The 18,277-nt window shown below is 41.3% G+C and overlaps 3 protein-coding genes across 5 annotated transcripts in view; 1 reads left to right on the plus strand and 2 right to left on the minus strand.

Annotated features, from left to right (window-relative positions):
- rps15a (ribosomal protein S15a) overlaps positions 1-18,277 on the minus strand; it is a 395,439-nt gene that overhangs the window by 201,031 nt on the left and 176,131 nt on the right. The window lies entirely within an intron of this gene.
- Positions 704-10,370, minus strand: tmc5 (transmembrane channel like 5). Its single transcript, XM_084003906.1, has 21 exons — positions 10,207-10,370; positions 9,547-9,732; positions 8,950-9,131; positions 8,694-8,771; positions 7,371-7,487; positions 7,178-7,280; positions 6,816-6,897; positions 6,487-6,747; positions 6,159-6,301; positions 5,890-6,034; positions 5,467-5,619; positions 4,937-5,103; positions 4,403-4,478; positions 3,628-3,725; positions 3,450-3,545; positions 3,261-3,336; positions 2,538-2,671; positions 2,201-2,374; positions 1,806-1,884; positions 1,595-1,687; positions 704-1,506 (listed from the first exon to the last, which is right to left on the minus strand). The coding sequence occupies exons 2-21, from the start codon at positions 9,618-9,620 to the stop codon at positions 1,030-1,032; spliced, it is 2,808 nt and encodes a 935-aa protein (XP_083860032.1). The 5' UTR covers positions 9,621-9,732; positions 10,207-10,370; the 3' UTR covers positions 704-1,029.
- tmc7 (transmembrane channel like 7) lies at positions 11,156-18,213 on the plus strand. The gene is made up of 16 exons (XM_084003942.1): positions 11,156-11,293; positions 12,349-12,613; positions 12,735-12,883; positions 13,052-13,207; positions 13,291-13,376; positions 13,457-13,602; positions 13,690-13,837; positions 14,125-14,307; positions 14,658-14,803; positions 14,949-15,063; positions 15,534-15,631; positions 16,077-16,260; positions 16,347-16,477; positions 16,667-16,822; positions 16,913-16,991; positions 17,121-18,213. The coding sequence occupies exons 1-16, from the start codon at positions 11,278-11,280 to the stop codon at positions 17,316-17,318; spliced, it is 2,256 nt and encodes a 751-aa protein (XP_083860068.1). The 5' UTR covers positions 11,156-11,277; the 3' UTR covers positions 17,319-18,213.

Below are 18,277 nucleotides of genomic sequence, written 5' to 3' on the forward strand. Positions count from 1 at the left end.
ATTGTAAACATAATCCCACAGAGGGCAGTGTTGTTTTAACAGTTTTGCAGGATTATATTTCACTGAATTTAATAGTGGTCGCTGATTTTTTGATTGTGTAAACCGGATTATTTTGGCATAAATTGCTTTCAAAAGCTCTAACCGTGTGAAAAGTTTGCCTCCTGCTTTTTTCACCAGGCCCTGCTCCTCAACATAAACAGTGGTTTCTGCTTAATTAGCAGCTCAAACAGGTGTGTCTAATGATGTTGTCATGTTGAGGGTGGCTGTAGGGATATATTGCAGTAAATAACATTCTGTTACAGACGAATTACGATCTATATAAGGAACTTGTATTAATGGTAGGTTCATTATTCCGTGTGAATCTGGATGCCTGCTCACCCTATACTTGTGTTCCTGGGCAGGTGGTAGGTTTGTGTGGGGTTCACTTTAATTTCATTTCATTGGAACTCCCAGGTTTCATGTTTGCCCTTTGTTGCAGTAAACCTTTTTCTCTACTCCTGCTTATCGACCTGCTTCTTCAACATCCCCTTTTTAAATATCCCAGTGCCAGACCACTTCATCTGCCCTTTACATGGGGTGACGGTTCTACAAAAGGGACAGTGACAAATTCATTTTTTACTATTTTTTTTATTTGTATCTGTGTTCATCTACATTTCACAGAGAATATATACAACACTTTTAAAAACTGATATTAAGTATACAGAAATTATATTAGGAATGGCACAAGATCAGGCAGATTGTATATATGTTTAGTATTTATGTATCTTACAAGGCTTGTATACTGTCATAGAAACATATTATTAAAATATATAAGTAGAAAAATGTGCATAAAGAGGTGGACCTGCACTCTCTTCTGGCCCCGCTACAGTAGCTATCTTAGTACTTGGATGTGAAGCAGCACTGAATGTATTGCAATTCTGAAGAAATCCCCCCAAGGTATGGACTTGATCGTAACCGGACGTGTGATTTCACTCCTTTGCTCTTTTCAATTATCTCCCTCTACAGTAAGATTTAGTCCGACCCCTCTGGTCAGTAACCGTCGTCGTACTCATTCTGGGCCTGTTGCCGGGCCAACATGGCCTGTATGAGGGCGCTGGAGCCTGTTGGACCTGGGTTCTCTGGGACCCACTGAGGCCTGTCCTCTTCCTCTGCTCTCTGCCTGGCTTGCATGACTTGCATCATAACACTTGAGACAGAAGACGGCGGGTTGTCTGCTCTTTCCTCATCTGCTCTTTGTCTGGCTTGCATCGCCTGCGTGAAGGCAGTAGATGTGTTGATTGGGTTTTCGGAGTGAAAGTATTCATCTGGCTCTTGACCTTCGGCCCTCTGCCTGGCACGCACGGCCTGTGCGAGGGCGCTGGAGGTGGAGATGTCGGAGGGAACAGGCACTCCGCCAGCCAGTCTTTCCTCCTCTTCAAGCTGCTGGCGAGCGATTAACGCCTGAACCATGGCGTTGGAGTTGGACGGACTGCCCGAGGAACGGGCATCTGACCGCTGTTTGGCCTGCTTCAGACAGGAGAGAGTATGCAGAGAGGTTGAGGACAAATCTCAGGATGAAAAAAAGTGATGAGTTAGCATGAAAGAATCTTCAAACCTTTTTTGGTTTCTTCTGTTTGGATCTTTTATCGGGCTGAGATTTCTGGAGGTTCTGGAGCTTGTCTAACAAGAATGACTTGTCTTTGCCTTCCTGGTGAGAGGAAAAGAAACCAGAGGAATGCATTTTAAATGCAACCTAGACATAAACAGGCATAACAAATAAAGGCAAACATATATCAAGCGCATTTTTAGGGATAGGTTTAACTCACATTAACAATCTGTTGTCTCAGCAGGCCGATAAGCTGCTTGCGGCCCTGAGTGACTTGCCAGAAGATGTATATAATGACTCTGAGTGGGAAAACAGGATCATAAAAATGGCATAATATTGGAAACAGCATTTGCATAATGAGACAATGATGCAAAAATGTAGATGGATTCACACAACCACACACTGTGTGCCCACATTGCTCCAGTCTTTATGAGTGTTTTAACTGACAGTTACATGTCAGTGATTGAATGAGGATGTTGTGACTGCTTGGTATGACGCAGTTTTTATGTTCTGCACCAAAGCACCACGGTTAGCCAGCAAATTCACTGCCAAATAAATTGTTTAATGTCCCAGCAAACCTTAAAAGTAATGATCTGAAATACAAGAGGCACTTACATGATGATGAGCGAGACTAGAAAGTAGAAGATTTCACTTCTGATGACGTTTTGGTAGATCCAGATGGCCCATTGAGAACCAGGGATCTCCTCCAGATCATCTATCCATACTCCAACCACACTGAAGGTGTTGTTGAGTCCCCGAAAAGGACCACACTGCTCTGAGGGAGTCAGTCTGTCGACAGGACGGGTTGGATAAATACAACACGGAGCTTTGGTGCGGGGAATTTGTGTGCAGGTAAAGAATGCAGTATGTATCAAAGAATTGTATAGTATATGGTATAATATAATTTTCCTTTAACAGTTTATAATAGTCAAAGTAGGCCATGTCCTTGTACCTCCAACAGGTGTATGCAACCATGGACAGGGCTCCCACAAAGAAAGGGAAGAAGAGGAGGGCGATGAAGATGGTTTGCATCTGCGCTGCTCTGCCTGACCGCTTTGGAGGTTGGCAGTTCTGGGTCAGACTGACCTGGGGAAGTGGTAACAAAACAAGCACACACACACACACACACGTAGGTTTCCACTCATTATTATTGCAAAACCTCTTATTACCTCTTATATTATTAAAGTTTACAAACCCATGAGCTCATTTCAGCTCACACATCGTATCTGTTTCACCCCATAAACGAGAACATGAAGATCTGCTCGGAGCTTTGAAAAGCATTGCTTCAAAGGTCATTCAGCATGTTCATGAAACATTCAACAACACCAGCTCCAACCTGCATCAAATTACCAATCATACTGAATTAATCTACTCTGGGATTGATTGACCTTGCCTGGTACAGTGTAACCAAAAAGGTTAACTCCATAAATCCCAAACCCTACTACCTTTTTTTTCATGACACAAAATAAAACATGCTGTCAGTGTGATGAAAGGATTTAGATGAATTATTGAACCAGGTGTACAAATAGTGTAACGTGAGTGTAGGGAGTGCAAAGCATTATAGAGAACAGCTTGGGCAGTGATGGCATTGTATCTGCCTATGGTCATCATGTGTCGTCTTGGCAGTTCAGTTTAAAATCAACAAGACCTATAACCTTCCTGAACCTGCATTTACCTTCTTTAAGTAAAACAAAATGAAAAATTTGAGGATCTGGATGGCAGGCAGCAGAGGAGAGAAGTAGATTCCAATCCTATGGAGAGAAAATAGAGCGTAAATTATATTTTTATAATATAAAAGAGAGCTGGAGAGACAACTCAAGTTGTTACCACAGATCTTGCAGTGTGTGTTGACCACTGTTCTTACCAGGCCAGAGTCTGTGCGTAGATGAGTTCAAGGACATTTCTGGCTACATCAAACTCTGGAACCCCCAGACGTGGGAATAATCTCGTCCCAATCACACTGTTATGGAGAAACGGTACGTGTGATTTACATCTGAAAGTAAACCTGCCCCATTTCTGTGATTGTCAAGTGTGTAACTCACTTGCTAAGAAACTCTCCAAAGAAGGATCCCAACATCAGGAAGAGGAAATCAACAATGACCAGGCGGTACAAAGCCTGTCCTACCATGGACTCCCAACACTGTGGAGAGCACATTGGGTTTATGAATGATTGTCGAGATCGATGTCTACTGACAGAACTAATATTCATGAGTTGAAAGATGGTAATTAAAGGAGTCATCACCTGGTTTTATACGTATCCAGCGCCCCTTGGATCGCTTTGGATCAATTCGTAAAACTTATTAGAAAAAAAAAAAAAATTTTAATCAAACATTGAGCTTGTTCTGACCCTTTTTCGTACCGCGATTTTATCACGCGAGATTACGCGCGAGGTTTTGACTGGTCCGGATGTGCATTGTATAATATGTAATGAGGCGCGCGTTGATTCGCCGCAGGAAGGACAGAGCCGGGGGGGCTTGCCTGCATGCAGACTCCAAAACATAATGGCGGCGCTTCGGCGATTTCAGGTAGCGGACGGGGCGGGGTTGGGTGGTGAAAGAGGGGTGGGCTTATGCAAGTAGCCGCCACGGTGACGTCACCGAAGGCGCAGAATCAAAATCTCGTGCTTTAGGAATGCACACCCTTGTGTGCTATTCCTGTTCGGAAAAAGAGCAGAAGCGAAAAAACGGCGCCACTTTCAAACTCCAGCCTTTCAGGCAAGTTTCAACTGAGGTCAAACACAGATATGCATGTTTTAACAAGAGAAATTGCGATTTCCGGGTGATGACTCCTTTAAGGGTTGATCTCTGTCAAACATACCGAAAACTTCTTAGCCACCACATTCATCCAGTAATAACACAGGACAGCCAGAATGGACATCTTCAGTAACACATTTCTGTGAGAGAGAAAAAGAAGTCTGACATTCTGGGAAATAAGCCTTTTTGCCTAGAGTTAGATGGGAGGATTGTTATCTGTGTATATAGTAAATATAAAGCTGGAGCCTGCAGCCAGTTAGCTTAGCTTACCTTAGCTTGGCGTAAAGATTAGAAACATGTGGAATCAGTTAACCTGGCTCTCTCAGAATTGAACAAATTCAATTTGAAATGTTTAAGTAAACTATTTGTGATTTTAGGGGAGAATAGTCAAACCGTGAGGTACATAACCCCCTGTAATGCTGAAACATTTAACTAGCTAGCTAATTCCCCATTTCCAGTCTTTATGCTAAGCTAAGTTAATTAGCTGCTACCTCCAGCTTCATATCCAACAGAGAGATATATCAATGTTCTAAACTCCTTCTAAAGAAGCTATTTCTATGTCCTTAAATGTGCATTCTAACTGTCTCTGCTCTCTAACCTTACTACCAGCGCGTAGATCTGTCTGCGCTGGCTGGAGTGGTGCTCAAACTTGTTGAAGAGGGAGTAGAAGAGTGGGATAACCAGATTCATCAGAGACACAACAAAGGGCACCAGGAGAGTCTCTGCCTCCTGAAGCAGAGACCAATTGGCAGCGTCTGTTGCCCGCTGTGGAGATAACAAATGGAGGTCAGCACAAGATAGCGCTAAACAGCGAACACCGTGTGCAATGAAATGAATCAAACCCGGCGCTGCCCCTAAATGACATGACACATAACTGTCAGTAAACTGCAAGATTGTGACACATCCTGATACAGATTTTAAAGACCAAATAGTCCATTCCATACAGTATTATCATATTATCAAGGGATCTTCATTTGCAGTTCAGGTTTTTCATGTACATACAGGTTTTAATGGGACAATATGTAGGGCCTATTGTTCCAGATGGAGATTTTTTTCTGTTTTCAATATCAAACTAACTATTATTCAAATTTAACAATAAGACTAATTATTCAGTCTTTACGTGTGTACCTGCTGTTCATATTGGCAAAGATAATAGATGCTAGCTCCACAGCAGACAGCTAAGCCGGTGGAGAGGAGCCAGGAACCCAGATGAACCCCAAACTGCTTCAGCTTTTCAGAGAGGGTTAGCAGATCCCTCTGGGCCTTCTCCGACAGAGACTCCTAAAGAGATGGAGAGGTGACATCACCATGAACTATAATGACGCTTCATGATGCGACTATAAGAGAAATTAACCTCTGAGAAAGTCAATTTGTTGAAAGCTACAGCTGATTTCCAAAAACAAAGCTTAGTATCAAGTACAAGTTTAAAAATATGTACTACTTTTAACATGTCATTCTGAGTTGCTTGTTTCAGATATATATGTATAGGTGAAATGGTCCTCCAATAAAACACCTCTCTGTTTCCTCTCCTTGTTTTGAACATATAGTCACCTTGAGTTGGACTCGTAGGTTGTTCTTGCGCTGTCTCACAGCTCTCTCATTGGTAATATTAAAATCCCAGCTGCACAGAAGCTGCCATGCAATGTTTGACATTGGGTCTGCTAGTACATTGTTTTTCTTGAATGAGCTCGCCATGCTGTGTGAGGAAAATAAGTGAGTAGTATATTACTGTATGTAATTAGAAGGTTACATTTGAGGAAATGTGCAATAAAACCTAAACTTCTGTGATCTACATTCCACAAAAAAGAAAAAAGACTGACTTGAAGATAAGCGCAATTCCACACAGAACCATGTAGACTGCAATGGTGAAGAAATAGGCCAACTGCATGTTGTACTCCACCAGGCCCACCACGGTTTCATTGCTGTAGCCACCGTAGTACATGACAGTGTACTGGAAGTAACCCTGAGGAACCAAAAAAACTTTGACTTGGCTTTGGAAAAAGCATTTTTACTGAGCAAATAAGAAAAGAACCAGAAAACCAACAATTTTCACAATGATTTGAGTCCAATGAATTGACACATATTTGGGATAATTTGAATGGGGGCTATTCCAAGAAGGTGTGTGGTGTGCTAAGAGCCTCCACTTACAGCTCCGGTCAGTATCTCCAGTCCTCTGAAGCTCACATTCGGAGGTATGTTGGGTGAGTGGTAGTAAACCAGCAGCGGGATGGTGATGAAGCCAAAGTTGACCAGGAAGGAGAAAATGTTAAACATGAGCAGCCACTTGAGGAAGACGAAATAGGAGAGGACACTGGTGCCGAACTTGCCACCGATCTCTTTCATGATGCCTTGCCACAGCTCCAGGGCCTGCCTGGCAGACCTTATGCTGTAGCCGCACCTGCGGAAAGACTGAGAGGTAGCTGGACTTAAAATTGAGTTGTTGTTAAGTATGGTGTCAAAGCATGTCCTTCACTTACCAGTGACACACTCTCAGAGCAATCTGCAAAACATGTGAACTGGCGGGATTTCTTGGAAGACTTGAACGCCAGCACTTGGCTCCTGTGGAGGTGATTTAGATCATTTGGTGTGATAATGACATTGGTGCCTCAAAAGTTTGAGATGCTTTTATGTCAACATTATGTCATTATGTACCTTGAAACAAGAGAGCAGTGTGTAGGCCTATGTGTGTATTCATGCACTGGTCTATATTGCAACACAGTCCCACCTTGTCTTTGAAAACAGAACCTTTATATGGTAACCGCAGGTTGTAATGTTTAACCTAGAATGACGCTGACAAGGAAGCTTATCACCTTTTAACTGCTTGTCGGTCAAGACCCACCTGATATGTTTCTTGTCATCGAAGCTCATTGGAAGATTTCGGATGGCTTGAATTCGGTCTCGCGTTGACAGGGCAACGAGCTCCTTGACCAGGTCCTCTTCCTCTGTTACACACAGGATGAAAGGTTTTAAAGATCTCCATGTTCTCTTCACACAGTCTACCATCCAGAACGGAGATACGGTGTCACACTCACCGTTCTCCATCTCGTTCCTGATGGCGTTCTCCGTGAAAGCAGCGTGGGCAGGATCGCCGTTAGGAAACATGCTCATCCGTCTCATTGTCATTCCCCTCCATCTCATTGTCATGTTACCTTGACAAACAAACACGAGACAAGAATGTGTTTTGCTGTACTGCAGCCATCGTTGATATCTAAAACTGAACTCACAGGGTAGATTGGAAATGCAGTCATCGAGGCTGGCCTTTTTAAGATGCAGCTGCTCACTAAATGTTTACTCTCACACCACTGTTTAACAGACATTTACTTCCGTCTTTTTATATTTCCTGATGTGTATGTATTACATAGTTTAAATACACTGATTGAAAGTACAGTTGATAGCAGTAGAATACAGTAGGAGCTGACCTCCAGTTATCTTAAATGTTACAGTTGGCTCAACAACCCAAGTCTGAGTATGATGCCAATACTAAAGTGATGTTGTATGGTAGTGGTTAAGATTATTGCCTGCAAAATACAGTGTAGGCTATTTCAGTTGTATTATAACAAAACTGAGAGTTAGCAGCTAGCAGCTCTGTGAGGACAGCGATGCATTGAGCTAGACGTTTGCATGCTAACATGCTACACAAGGCTATCATGTTGATGTTAAGCAGGTTTAATATTTACCACGTTCACCACTTTTGGTTAATATGTTTAGAGGTATTTTATCATAAACCAAAGTATTGTAAAAAAAAAATGTATATTGAGCTGATGATGGGCCTGAATTTATATATCGCTGTTCTAGCTACTCAAGGCGCTACACAGAAAAATGAAGGTAGGCTATTACCAAAGTTCGTCCTGAGGAATGTGTTATTTGAACCTTATTTTTTGATAGGGATCTAGCCAATAGTTGTTTTTCAGTTTGGACTAAATTGGTGAGCCAACTGACAGACTGGTTGATTTTGGCATCCATTGAGCCATGCTGCTTTAATGACTTAAAATGCTAAAGATGTGTCTTTTGTGTTGAAAACATAAACCGAAAGCTTTCCTCACCTTTAGATTACGCCCTTCAAATTAAGATAACCTTTTTCCCCACAACCCACTTCCTGCTGTTTTATTTTCTTTGCAAACTTCCTTGTCTTTCTTGACATTTGTTGTTGGGCATCGTCTCCATTAATAATTATCCAGTCAGACCTCACTTACTTGATTTATAGTAAAAGTCAACAGGTTAACATGAATGTCACATTTATCTTCAATAATTGTCTTGCAACGCACTTAGAACTTAGCGTGTGTGTGTTTAGCGACACCATGGCGACAGCAGTGTGAAAAGACATGACCCGTGAAGTAAGATTTGTTTAAGCCTACCTGTCATTGTAGAAGGAAGGTGAACAGAAAGGGATCGATCATACTGAGAGTCAGGTGGGTTTTGGAACCCACTGTGATCTGAACAAAGAATACGAACACCAACACAAGCGTCACTTAGGAACACACAACACATAGAGTCAAATGACAGTCACCACCGAATCATGTTGCTTTTTGTCTCTTCAGTACAGACATCAAAAATGTAAACTACAGACTGAATGTTGTTCCATAGTTCAATAGATTTCATTTGGTCACTCACTGAGATCATGCTGCCATGGCGGACCACTGGGGCGCCCTGAGATGTGGCCCATGGGGATGCTCTCTCTCCCCCTCCAGCTCTCCTCCTGCAAGCCCCCCCATGGCACTCTCCCTAGAGCCTCATTGCCGCTGGTCCCACTGGTCGAATTGCCCCTGGCATAGGGGTTAGTGTGATGGGTCTTACTGGAAAAAAACATACGGAATAAAAACATTTTTTAAATGAAAGACAAATCATTGAGTTTGTGTTTATGGTACTTTTATGGTACTTTGTTCCAGTCAGTCAGTCAATCAAGGAAGTGCAGGATTGTTTCTTTAGAAAGTTTCTTTAGGTTCGAAGGTTTTTACCCAAAAGGTGAAAAACAAATTGAATCCGTCTTACAGCCTTGGGTACAGCCAGGATAAATAGAAAGCTTTCCGTCCCTTCAGGACATCCGGTTCACTCTTTCACAGTACATGACATGCCCTTTGATTACAGGCACAAACGGCACACGGCACTCACTCAAACGCACTCTGATAAATTAACATTTTCAGGATAAATGATTCACTGCACATACGTGTGAGACAAAACCACATTTTATGTTGTCATATCACCACAAACCTTCTATCAATTTCCAGAGTCTCGCTGTCGTGGTAGGCAGGGTTGAAGAATCCTCCGTCGCTGTAACTTGTCATGAGATCTGTCAAATTGATCTTTTCGCTCTTCTTGGAGACAACGACGATCCTTCAGCTCACCCTGTCGCAGTCGCTCTTGTTGATGTTTGTATACTCCAGGTTCAGTAATGCACTGTCAAGAAAACTTGCTCTTTAGATGAGATCTATAAGACCATGTGCCTACATTACACAATGTATTGAGGATTCAGCTGCTGGCTAAATCAACTTTACTATAGTCTAAAGTCGCATCACATGTTAAGGGCCAAGTGCCTTTCTTTGCTCGGAGTGACAGCTACATTGTCAGGGGGAAGCATATGTAATTTAATCTGTTGCTCCTATCCTCATCTGTTCATCATTAATTCATTCGTTAGGTTTGGTTTCCACTACATCTACGGTTCTCACCTAGAGTCACTGAAGGGTGGCAGAATAGGAAAATCTGAATAACAATGAACTAAAACTACAGTCTGACAAATGGATGTTAAAGAAACGGCTCATACATTTAGACTACGTCTCTGAGTTGGTATTGGTTAGCATAGATTTATTATACTGCCAAGATAATGTAAGAAGTTGACAAAGCTACATTGTACTGTTCTCAAACGCTGCTTACCTGTAATGTGTTGCGATGGGGCGAGAATATAAAGAAGGAAGTCCTGACAAAATGCAGCAGAGTTGCTGAAAAATGGCTTCTAGTCTTTCTCGCAGTCCATGGAGACCAAGCCTGAGGAGTGACCTATGAATCAGCCTGAGAACCACCGTCAGTGAGATAAAACGAAGGACTGTCTGGCTACCAGGAAGTGTACGCCGAGCTCATAAAGGTAAAAGTCCACTGCTTGTGGATGGGTCTTGTAAATCCCCTGTGGTCACTTTATGTTGTGACGAAAATGGTTAAACCCCTAAGGAAGAAATTTAATTGGCATTAAGGATTTAAGGTGGACGTCAAAGAGTCCATGTTGCATCTGCTATAGATAGATAGATAGATAGATAGATAGATAGATAGATAGATAGATAGATAGATAGATAGATAGATAGATAGATAGATAGATAGATAGATAGATAGATGGATGTTCAGTGCACACAATAATAAAAAAATAGAAAAAAATACCATAACAATGAAAAAGACACTATAGCCTTACTATGCGAGGGACATAAGGAAATGACGCAAGTGAGGAAACGTGGATGAAAAAGAGAGACTTGGGATGCACCATTGGCTTTCCCCAGGCAAGAAATGTCATGTGATGGTATTTGCATTCTGGGAATCGTAGGATGCACTTTTTTGAGGTCACTTTTTGTGAGGTCAAAACCAAAACAATGAAATCTCTTCAATTATTCAGAAAAGCTGTTTCATCTTTCTTATTTTTTAGCTATGTAAAACAATATAACTTTCTAATGTATGTAAATATTGTATATATACATGCTATGTATATATTTATATATAATACATATACATAAATAATATTTATATATAATAAAGTGTCAAATCTAACAGTCAAGTGAGCTCTCCTGTAGCCACATTCAGGAAGTTGTCTCCGGAGAGCCGGTGTTGTCTTCCTGACAGACAGACAGACAGGCAGGCAGACAGACAGCTGAGCGTCGACTCCCAGTTGACGAAAAGTCTAACAAGTTAATTGTTAGCTAACATTATCCAATAAGTAGTTAGTCCTATTCAGAAAAGGGAACAATGGAGGTCGACTCAGGTAAACACGACGTTTAGCGCGATACTTGTGTCTGCGGCTAAAACGTTACACTTTACTAATAAGTTAGCTTTGGTCCTCGTAAACTTACCGCAGCGTTAGCTAACCAGCTAGTAATGCTAGCCTCAAACTTAGGAGGAGGGAGCCGCCGATAACAGGCGAACAATTTATGGCTGCTAGTTAATGATTTGATAAAGGTTATTGTGTCTTTGGGGAGGACAGGGGTTTTTCAGCATTTGAATGGGTGGTTTGGTTTCGTCTGAGTCTCTTTAGCGTGTCGAAACTCGCCGTTTGCAGTGTTTACTTGCTGACTCTGCTTCTTGGTTATGATGGTCTGCTGCTGGATAAACACAACAGGAGAGAGTCAGGGCTCGCTGCTCCCATATGTACTCATTTACTTACTAATTATTATTTCACTTTGTAACTGTTGTTACTGTGGTGATGGCTGGCAAACTAGTACTCCAGTCTTTTGTAGCTGTAGACCCTCTGTCATCTTAAACATTGTGAAATGTATTATTGCAACACAACTGAGTGGGAGTGATTTTGCTCATTATTTCACTTATTAACTCAGATTTAGCCCCCCTGAATATGTTAAATCGTGGATACTTAATCTGAAATGGGTAGAGGATAAAAATAGAAACATTAAACTACCTCTCAACACGTGTCACATGTTTGTATTCATAGCTGTTTTTATTTAGAAAGTCACTTATGGCAGGCAGAAGTAACCTTTCAAGGCATGGATGGGATAGATTTTTCAAATAAGAATGATGAATAGACATTGCAGTGATTATCTGGACACAGTGGATTTGAATTGTCCACAAATATGTTTTGTAGCACTTGTCTTGTTCAAATCCCTGCCTTGAAAATATATCAGCATCTGTCGCTACATTTATAACTGACTTCAGTCCAGTGTTGAAAGATTATCACATTTCACAGTTTGTCAGTTTTAATCACATCATAAATGAAAAGTTGGGATTAAACGGTAGCCTTTAGCGCCACATGCTGTCAACTACATTAACTCCTTCTAAGATCTAATCATATGCATCTGTCTTTTCTAGTCTTCTTCACTGACCACAGTGGGAGAGTCAGCAGTAACCCACTGTTGGACCAGCTCCCCAGCTACCAGTCGCTGCTGTACCGCAGGAAGTCATCGACTGTCGGCACCAAGCGAAGAAGCAGCTCCAGAGCACGATTTGGCTCCACCGGCAGTGGGAAAGGGGGCATTAACACAGTCAGCAGACATGAGGAGAAACAGAAGAGTCAGGCGGATCAGAGACCCATCAGGGAACTGGCGAGGACCATGGCCGGCAAACGCAGAGACAAGTAATAAAGACATTATTATAGTATCCCTACCCCCATCTTGGAAAAAAAACATGCTCAATTAATTTTTTTAACTATGTTTCAAAGTATAAGTTCTCAACGAAGGGTGTGTTTTGACTATTAGAACACAGCGCTTGGAAGAAGATCGAGAGCTCAGCAGTTTGAGACAATTGAGCCAAAGCACCCGCAGGTATCTAAGGAGGCTGAGGGATGATGCCCATGAATGGCTGAACTCTCTGAAGCTCTGGAGGGGAGACATCCACTTGATAGAGGGTGAGACATGAAAGAAATGAGATAGACTGCCTGAGAGGCATTTATTGATTTCTGGTCAGGATGGCCAACATGAGTAAATATATTTTTGCTCTAAAAGAAAGTTCGCCAATGATGATATTGTTGTCCCGAAAGTTAATTTCTCCCTCTCTTCTCCTTTGCAATCTACAGGGATGTTTGGCACAGGGATCCTGTCTTACTTCTCCTTCCTGCGTTTCCTGGTGATGCTCAACTTGATCATCTTTGTGCTTATGTTCAGCTTCGTCATGTTACCCATCATCATAGCCCCCAGTGCTTCAGGGAATATCACCTACAGCCAGAATGTTGGTGAGAGGGCATTTGGCTTGTTGCAACCTTCAGCATAATTTAGGCATAGCATAGTCTTTGAACGTTCCTATGTTTTACTGTAGGAAGTTTGTGCAGTCGGTATCCAAGCAGTGCCCGTCGAGGTCTGGTCATCTTTCATGAGCACATTACGGATCTGCTGTCTGGTGGAGTAAGTCCTTCTGCCTCTCTGGACATACGTAAAAAGTTTGCATTTGGTTTCTTCACTCATTTTTGGTGCTGAATCTGCAGGGCTTTCTGGAACAGACCTATCTTTTCTACGGCTTCTACAAGGTGGACAAAATACATTTTCCAAAGACCACTTACAATTTGCCGCTGGCCTACCTGCTGGTCACTATAACCTACCTCTTCCTCAGTCTCATCTGGATTGTCAAAAGGTAAAAATGACAACAAAAAAACAATTGTAAAGAATGAACTTGAGTTCCTTGGAATACGTTTGTCAGCTTGAGAAACTTTTCTTTAAGGTCCGCCACTGGATTCAAACGTAACTTGGTGCAGGACGAGGATCGCTTTCAGAGCTTTTGCAACAAGATTTTTGCTGGCTGGGACTTCTGCATCACCAACGAGAATGCAGTGAGGCTGAAGAGGAGCAGTTTGCTCTATGAGCTTCGGGTTAGTTGATCATTTCTGTTGAACAAGTTGTCTTAAGCAGCAGCAATATTTTTAGATTTGATGCATATGTCACTGTGTTTATATAGAGTTCAGCACAGTGTAGGAAATGTATAAATCATATATATAAATCACTTTCTGAAGAAAAACATTCCAAAAAGCTCTCGTCAGTCATGCAGGCAGATATGTTTCTCCATCAGAACTTAGTTGTTTGTTGCGAATGTTGAATCTATGTATTCAGTGAATGTTTGTCTGCCTCGTACTAAAATGGCATGTTCTTATATCCCCAGACGGATTTGGAGGAGGAAAGGATCAAACAGAAAATAGCGGATCGCACCCGTAAAGAGAGGTGTCGGATTTACCTCATCCGCCTCATTCTCAACCTTTTTGTCATCAGCGTACTGGCTTGTTGCTTCTACAGCATTTATGTCGCCACCATCTTCTCCCAGAGAGTGCAGATGGATAAGATAAAGGTAATGGAATGTTGCTGATGCCCTTTGACCTCCACTTCAGCCTTTTACTGTTATTCCTTTTAACTGCTTGTCTTTTCAAGAAACGTTAAACTTGAAATCAGGTTTGATAGTGATATCACCAATGTCTCTATAAAGAATGTTATTACCAGGCGGATTCGAACCTGGGGCCGCTGCAGTGAGGACTTAGCCTCGGCACATGGGGCACCAACTCTACCACTGAGCTATCAGCGCACTCAAGAATGTTATTAAATTGAACTTCCGACTCGTTTAACGTCCTCTATCCATTTTGGGGAAGAGTTTATATATCAAATTAAGACAAAAGCATTCAACACATTTTTGCTTGATTGCAGGAGAATTTCATTGTGGATCTCATTTATGAGTATCTACCTTCAATTGTGATCACTATGGCCAACTTCATCACCCCCCTCCTCTTCTCCGTTATCATCAATTATGAGGACTACTCGCCTGCCTTTGAGATCCGCTTCACTCTCATGAGGTAAAGTGGACTTCCACTTACTCATCCTTTCTCTTAATGGTGATGTGTAATTGAATAGGAACTGCATTTGGAGGCGAGTACTATCAGGTTAAAAACAATGACTCCATTACATTCTGTCCATTCTTTCCCTTTGCTTTCTTCGCAGGTGTGTCTTCATGCGGTTGACCAGTATTGGGGTTTTGCTCTTCTCTCTCTGGTCTCAGATCACGAAATGTGAAAAGGAGCCCTGCATCTGTGGCTATAACCATGTGCTTTACTCTGTAAGTCATTTGTGTGTAGAAGCATTTGTGTCTGCGTTCCAATACAGTATACAATAGTGATGTCCCATATTGAGGCTGATCAAGGTACTTCTTTACTGATCAGTATCGGCTATTGAGCCCAATCTGATCATTTGTTTTACGTCAGCCTTCCTGTTCTCTACAGACAGCGACAAGTCCAGAAAGATAGGAGGGTTTTATACTTAAAATGAATATAAAAAAGAACAGTGTGGGTGCAGGCTTTTTTCTGCAAAGCAGAGCTATTCAGTAATCCCATTCAATTTTCGTTATTTAGATTATTTGTTCAGTCCTTTGTCACTTGTTTGGGTTTTCAGTATACAATCAATACTTAAACTGGAACACATGGTAGAAGTGATGCTAGGACGGATCTCAGAAGTGCTTTCTTCCCATCTTCTTCTGATAGATTCAAAGTATGTTTGTTTTATTCGTGCTTCTGTCTTTGTTGTCCACAGTGTTGGGAGACCCGTGTGGGACAGGAGATGTACAAACTCACCATCTTTGACTTCATCATCATTGTTGCAGTTACCATCTTTGTGGAATTTCCCAGAAAGTAAGTTCTCCATCTCAAACATCTCCATCATCTCAACTGAATCTTCCGGTGCATTCACACCTGCAATCAGGTTCATTTGGTCCGGATGAAGGGAAAAGATAATACATTGGTGCATTAAAGTTCTGGTCTAGTTCCTGTTCACACTGATTTTTGACAAACGGCCAAACTACTCATCGAAAATGCTGCAGTGCATACATCAACTTATGCAGATCAATTATAAGTAGGCATCAGGACTCTTTTTTATTTAAAAAAAAACATTTTTAGAATACTTTTATAGGTTCTTTTTCACTACTTAATTATTTCCTTTTAATATATTATAAAAAAAAAAAAAAGAATACATTCGGAACAGGATTGAGATTTATTTATTTATTTTAACATCCTATGTTGTGAAAGACTATGTGAGGTCATTTCTAACAGTGTCCTCGTGTCACTCCGAACTACTCAGGCTGATAGTGAATCACTGTGACTGTGGGCTGGCTAAGTGGTGGGGACAGCAGGAGTTTGCCATTCCTCAGAACGTGCTAGAGATCGTCTACGGTCAGACCATCTGCTGGATCGGCACATTCTACAGCCCGATCCTACCGGCCATCTGCACCATTAAATACTTCTTCATCTTCTATATAAAAAAGGTGATTTTCTCATTCGTTTTGTTCTTTTACAAAGATCAAGATCAGATGTAGAAGTTTCCCATGCTCTTTCCGCTCCTTGTTTGTAGGTCTCCTTGATTAACAACTGCCGTCCAGCCACACGTCCGTTCAGAGCTTCCAGCTCCAACTTCTTCTTCCTGGCTGTGTTGCTGATAGGCCTCGTTCTGGCCTGTCTGCCTGTCACTTTTAGTCTGGCACAGTGAGTAATGCACTATCGTTGCCCATGTTATCCTTTAATTTCAGTATATTGGGTAATATGCCAATATGTATTAATAAACATGGAAAGGATATTTGTAATGTCCGTCTGCATTTCACTGGCTAAATAAATATGACGCTGCTCGTTGCTACTGCTGACAGGTTTCCCATTCACTCATCTCTTGTTGCACAGAATAAACTCTTCCCAGGCCTGTGGACCATTTGTTAATTACAACACCTCCTGGGAAGTGCTGCCAATTACAGTCTCGGAGCTACCCGATGGAATTAAAACCCTCCTCTTCGCCCTCTCATCAGAGGCCTTCGCTGTCTCCTTCTTTGTAGTCACATGGTACGTATTTTCGTCAAGTGTCCAGTATTTGAACAAGTGGTCCTTTCTCTCTTTGCCTGTCATTTTACACACTTTCGTTTCCCCCTGCAGTTTGGCCATGTTTTATGTGATCGCACTAGCTGGAGCTCACAAGAGAGTTATTAACCAACTAAGGGAGCAGCTAGTCATTGTAAGTTTACTGAAAAACCATTGACATTGTCTCTCTTTTTTTAATCATACATTGACCATCCTTGATCATCATTTGAGTATGAACCCAACAACTGGGATCTAATATCTAAGGCGTGGTTTTGTTTCCCAGGATGGCCGTGACAAGCGTTTCCTGATCCAAAAGCTGTGCCAGGCCCAGAGGCTCTCTGCTATCAAATCCCCAGTGTCCAAATCCCAGCCCCGCAGAAGCAGCAGGAGCAGCCCCAGCTACCACACCAGCTTCTCCAACAATTTCAATGAAGGTTTGTTCCTGGTACACTCACCTCCTGACTCCTCTACACACGTGTGAGGCAAGGGCCTGAAATTACAGGCCAAAAACTACAGACTGGACTGACGGACAGGAGTGAAAAAACCTGAATTAATATTTTAATGGTCTTTTTTTTTTATTGTGAAAACACTTGGGAGCTTCTATGGACCTGCTTATATTATTAATGTGTGACGTCTTTTTCGTATTCTTTAGTAGACAATCTGATTATTATAAAACTATTAAGAGGGCACAATGTTCAATTCATTTTTAAACCAGAATGAAAATTTCCGGTCAGATCTGTGGTGTTTTTCTTGCTCTATGTACTGTTATCTTTTCCTTCTGAGAAGGACTTGAATTACTATAACCACTTGATCTGTGAATTTTATATGCACTTTAAATGTATTAACACTCACATTTTCTTACTTTTATAACCTTTGTGTTTACAGAATAGTGTGTTCATTGTGTGTCGTGTGTTTTTTTAATAACCCCCAGTGCTTTAATACATCTGAGGTTGTATAATAATGCAAACAACCACTACATTTCAAAATACTAATCCATAACCATGTTCATTTTACCATTACTGTTTTTAAAAATATTTTTTATATAGGTTTCCCAATACTGTATATAGATTCTACATCATGTTACACTTGGGGGGGTGTAACTTGTGAATCTTTTCTGATTGTCTGATTGTCTGTAAATGTACCCCTCTCCAATGTTAAGTTTGCACACTGGGAATTATTAGAATAAATATTTATCTAGTGTTTTTAACACATTCTTCTGTACCAGAAAATTTAAAAAGAAAAAACAATTTCTGCATCTCTAATATAACTTGTGGATATGTGTTGATGTAATGCTATTACTTAAAATATTGTTATGGGAATACATGCTATGTTGCTTTATTATGACTGTGGTGACTGGAAAATAAATACATATTTAAATTGGTCAAACAATCTTCGTTTCCGCGGTCTTTATTAATCTTTTCTTCTTCTGCGAATAAACTG

This window comes from Eutrigla gurnardus, assembly GCF_963514095.1.
Source record: "Eutrigla gurnardus genome assembly, chromosome: 3".
Classification (NCBI taxonomy): domain Eukaryota; kingdom Metazoa; phylum Chordata; class Actinopteri; order Perciformes; family Triglidae; genus Eutrigla; species Eutrigla gurnardus.